This window comes from Priapulus caudatus, unplaced genomic scaffold (assembly GCF_000485595.1).
Source record: "Priapulus caudatus unplaced genomic scaffold, Priapulus_caudatus-5.0.1 Scaffold567, whole genome shotgun sequence".
In the NCBI taxonomy this organism is placed as follows: Eukaryota; Metazoa; Priapulida; class Priapulimorpha; order Priapulimorphida; family Priapulidae; genus Priapulus; species Priapulus caudatus.
The window spans coordinates 107,575-112,847 of record NW_014577628.1 but is presented as its reverse complement, the minus strand read 5'-3'; the positions used below and the strand labels follow the sequence as shown (position 1 = coordinate 112,847).

Here is a 5,273-nt window from a genome sequence, read left to right as displayed (position 1 = left end):
TCGGATAATGGCTGATAGCTTCAGCGTGCTTGCAGCGTGCTTCTTAACTTATCAAGACTTACCCATAACTTATTCGACGTCACTGCGCAGCGTAGTTCACCTAGTAGGTATAGATAGTAAGTCACAGTAATTTGTTGAGTAGATGACGGTCCGGGCTATACGTCTGAGTGTCTTAGAGTTGTTGCGTCCAATTGTTTGTGAGGAGGTCGGGCCATTATTTGAGGTAATATTTGCGTGCCTGACTCTTATCTGTCGTACGCAATGTGCGAGGGCGGCTTGTGTTGTAGTCGAGGTAGTCATAAGGCATGGATCTACATGCCGAAGCTAAAGAATTTACGTAAAACCCTTTGGTAGAGTATGAAACTGAGGAGGAGTGTAATGAATGCTCAGACGAGGCACGAAGAGGAGAGCAGAGCAGAGAGAGAGGTGTGCGTGCGTGTGTTGCGTGCGTGTGTGTGGCTGTGTGAGATGAGAGAGAGAGAGGGGGGGTGTGCGTGTTTGTTGTTGTGTATTGACGATGAGAGAGAGAGATGAAAGAGAGAGAGAGGAGAGAGAGAAGAGCGGAGAGAGAGAGAGGGCAGAGGCAGGAGCGAGAGAGCGGGTTTTCGTAGTAGTTGAAAGAGCACTGTGCACAGTAGCCGGCCAGCCTGGTATCTGTGAGCAGGACGTTAAACACTCGCGTCGCGCGGAACTAGCGGCGGATAAGGGGGGGCACTGGAGCACGACGAATGCTGACGAAGGGATAAGAGGAGAGAGCGAGCAAGAGAGAGCAGGAGTTATGCCAGAGAAGAGAGAGAGAGGGCGACTAGAGAGAGAGAGAGGAGAGGACTGCAGCATGAGCGATCGAAAATGCGTAGGCAGAGACGAAGGTAATGTAGACACGTTGACGACGCAGTGACGCCCAAGCAGGCTGCAAGGGGCGAAAAGAGAGAGAGATGTAAGAAGGAGAAGAGAGTGGAGGATATGAAGAGAGAGAAAGAAAGACGCGAGAGAGACGAAATGATGGATGAATCATCGGACGGGCTGACACCATCGTAGAGAGCAGTCCTGTACTTACGGATAATACGGCGGTAACGACGGGGGAGAGACTATGAGAAACAGAGAGGAGAGAGAAGAGAGAGAGGAGCAGGAGAGAGGAGCGGAGAGAAAAGAGGTTAACTTTCGTTGTAAACAACCATCACATATTACGCATCGAGATTAAATCCAATTAGATAAGGTACGAGCCATAAAGGATTTTCAGTACTATTATGCACGCGAGTGGGAGTGGGAGTTAGTACTCAGAGCTCTAAGACGATATTTCCAATTACAACAAATCCTCAATGTAAATCCGTGTCAACTTTGTGAACTCGTAGACAATAGAGTAAAAAAATTTCCACGACATCGGCGGCTAGCTGGCTATAATTTGTGCCTGCCCGCATGACGCAGGCTCACGTGGCACACCAGAGCTTACCCGAGACATCAATTGAGGATTGGCTTCGAACACGGTGCAAGATTCCGATGCTCCACGTAATGCGTCCATCGCCGTGACGCAGGATAGTGTCCTTTAAGATCACCTCTGTCACAGCAAGGACACAAGGTGAAACGCCACGCTATATCACCCACGGCTCGTACACAGACACAGCGCGCGACGACTAGTATACTTCAAAAGACGCCATACTCCCAGTACGGTTATATAACGGACGGAGAACCGGACCTTGGATCACAAACCCGGTTATCAGATAGACCCAGGAGTGCCTAGCCCCCACGTAGCCAAGAGACAGCGACCAGCGACAAGCAGGTGCCTCATTTTGTAGTTATGTATGCGAGTGACAAGTGTACCTAAGAAGTACCAGATACCCAACACACACATAGACGGCGGCTGACGAGTAGAGATCGGTTGTGTTCCTGATCTATACGCAGTTACTCATGCATAATTCCATCTCTGGACATATCAACCCATAGATGTAGCTGCCGCACAAGACGTATAAGGGTATCAGAAGTACATGTTCAGCCTGAGAAAGCCGACCAACGAAAATCGCGGAGCAACATGGCTGAATGAATGCTATGATAGCCGAGAAGAACACAGGTAGGCAAGTTAGACGGCGCTAACTACAGCATCGAACATGCCGTCAAAACCATACGGTGGACCTGTTCATTGAGATGTGTAATTAAGTATTCAGTTGAAGCTTAAGGATGAACGTTAACGAACTAGTTTCACATTCTCGAGAGGTGCCGACCATCGCGGCGCGGACACTGCGAATTACCATCTAGGACGGCTCCACGAGTGACGTAAGTTCTGGTTAACCCCTGACGGTACGAGATCGTGAGGATGCTGAGTGTCCAGGCCAGAGAGTGTGCAGACACGCGCTGCGCCTCAGCGGGCGCCTGGTGAGCACGGGAGGAGTACGGTGCTAGTCGAAGCCGGATGACGGGGTTTGCTTTCGAGCCCTGCGGGACAGCGTGTAGCGCGATCCCTGTCGCGAGGCCGAAGGAGGCCGTTGGGGCATGTGCACGAGGCGCAGAGCGGCGTCAGGCGCGAGGAGAACTTCCGATTCGCGTAGCCCGGCCGTCGCGCCTGTATGAGACCTGTCACCGTTCGAGCGAGCAACGTGGACGTTTAGCAGAGTCGAATGTGTAGAGAGCAAGTCACGTAGCGTATGCATGAACGCAAACGCGAGCACGCACGGCTGAGTGTAGGCTAACAGCACATACAACGCGCCACCGAGCGAGAAGAACATCGCGACGGCACAAGCCGCACCCACAGCCACCACCACGACAACCGCACACGGCCGCGCGCTCGCGACAAGCGAGCCGTACAATTCGAGCTGACACTACGGCGATTCGTACGGCGCAACCGAGCACATGTACACACACAGACACGGACGGAGGGGGCGCCGTGCGTCAACGTAACCCTACGAGAGAGCTGTGAGAAGCAGATCACGCACGACCCACGACACAACACGACGCGACACACACAAGGAGCGCCGGAAGAAAATGACATCGAGGAGAAGTGAGAAGGAGAGACAGAGCAGCCCAAACCAACGGCAGACACACACACGCACTGACAACGCACTACGAGCAGCACACACAAACACCACAAACGAAAGACGCTGCGCAAGCAACGCAACACAACATACACACCGGCACACGAGAACGCACGCACAGCGACCGCTATCACACACGCCAGCATTACACACACACGAGACGCACGCAGCGCTGCGTCTCCGACGACGCATGTACACCACGCACACACGCACACACATACACACACACACACCAGTCATCACACCGAGCAGCCTGTGGTGACGTCATCACACACACACAACACATCCAGACACACCCACACACACAGACCACAGCGCCAAAACAACACGCGCGCGCGCCGCCACAACACACAGCACCACACGGTGCCATGGTGACGCCAAGGAGCGGGAGAACGGGACACACACAACACACACACACCGCAATACACATCCGGCAGGCACAGCAACACACAGCCATCAACACACACACACACACACAACACCACACACACCACACACGGCGCCTCAGGTCACGCGCGAGGGGCAGCATAGCGACAGAGAACGGAAACCGTGATGACGAGAAGCCCATGATCACACACATGACACCACGCCGGCAGACAGCACGCACACGACGTACACGAACGCCACCACGCAGCCCGACAGGCGAGGACACGTCCGGACACTGCAGACGTACACCAAGACTATAGAGCTTCAGAGACAGAGATCAAAAATCGAACTATTAATAAGCGAATTATTAATTGACGAATCATCTATTCGCTTCTCAGCGAAGCAATTCTTGACCGTGACGATGGGGCGTACCTTTGTGCTCCTTCGCTTGAACCGTGAGATCGTAGGTGCAGAACTGCGTGTCGACGGACGGCACGTGGTAGTGTAGCTCCACCTGTAGCTGTCCGACGCCTCTACCTGTCGTGTTGATCTGCAGCTCCCCTCCCGTAGGAACCTGCGGCGGTGCGAAGCAGACGTATAAGAACCAATGTCGCGCACATAGAGAGGGGGAGAGAGAGCGAGAGAGGAGGGAAAGATAGTAGAGAGAGAGAGCGAGAGAGAGAGGGGGAAGAGAGTAGAGAGAGAGAGCGGGGGGAGAGAGTAGAGAGAGAGAGAGCGGGGGAAGAGAATAGAGAGAGAAGAGAAAGAGAGTAGAGAGAGAAAGAGAGAGAGAGAGAGAGAGAGAGAGAGAGAGAGAGAGAGAGAGAGAGAGAGAGAGAGAAAGAGAGAGAGAGAGAGAGAGATTAACGCGCGTTCACACTGGTGACGACTTCGCGAATTCACATGCCTACGCCCCCACATTATCATCATTAGTTCCCACCAGCGGGCGCTGCTTACGGTGTGTTGCTGTTGCACGAGAGCGTTGTTCTTGTGTACGGTCACGTGCTTCAGGAACGTCTGGTTCGTCTCTGACGTGATCTCGCATATCAGCTCCAACTCGTCGACCTTTGCGCGTGCGCTGTAGTCAGCCAACGCCTGCAGCGCCACCACCGTGTCCTGCACGCGAGAAACACGACGTTAGTAAGTAATAATAATAGTAATAACAATAATAGTAATAAAAGACAAAAGGCAATCGGGGGTGCTCTACCTATCTGAATCAGTGTACTGACCCGTGTGAACAGGAACCGTAACACAGTGACAGGAATTATCCCGTACGGAGACAGGAAGGTTCCCTACCTGTGTCAACAGGACCTATGCTGACCCGTATGAACAGGAATCGCGACACGGAAACAGGATTCATCCCGGAACGCGAAAACCGGAAGTTCAGTACACACATACCTGTGTCGACAGGAAGCCGCCGTGCGCGTTGCGTTGTTGGATCAGCCACTCGACGATCGGGTTGCCGTAGGAGAGTTCCTCCTCACGCAGCATCGCCAGCAGTGCGTAAGCTGTGCTCTCGATCTCGACTGCCGTGGAGTTGTGCTGGTACCAGTTGACGCTGTTCTCGTTCACCGAGCTCGAGTCGACGGGCCAGTAGCGGATGTTAGCGGCTGAGCGAGCGAAGAGAGAGAAAATCTCGTTGTATATACGTACATGTGGGCAAATGTGTGTGTGTATGTGTGTGTATGTGTGTGTGCGTGTGTGTGCGTGTGTGTGTGGTGGGGGGAGGTGTGTGTATGTGTGTGTATGTGTGTGTGTGTGTGTGTGTGTGTGTGTGTGTGTGTGTGTGTGCGTGTGTGTGGGGGGAGGGTGTGTGTATGTGTGTGTATGTGTGTGTGTGTGTGTGTGTGTGAGAGAGAGATAGAGGGAGCGAGTGAAAGAAAA

At 53.1% G+C, this 5,273-nt stretch overlaps 1 protein-coding gene across 1 annotated transcript in view; it reads right to left on the bottom strand.

The window, feature by feature from the left end:
• The window catches only part of LOC106811718 (C3 and PZP-like alpha-2-macroglobulin domain-containing protein 8), a 30,220-nt gene that overhangs the window by 16,045 nt on the left and 8,902 nt on the right, over positions 1–5,273 (bottom strand). The window contains exons 12-14 of the mRNA XM_014815424.1: positions 4,788–4,999; positions 4,347–4,505; positions 3,822–3,963 (exon numbers count right to left, since the gene is read on the bottom strand). Coding sequence (XP_014670910.1) covers positions 3,822–3,963; positions 4,347–4,505; positions 4,788–4,999 — 513 coding nt within the window. The remainder of the gene's footprint in view (positions 1–3,821; positions 3,964–4,346; positions 4,506–4,787; positions 5,000–5,273) is intronic.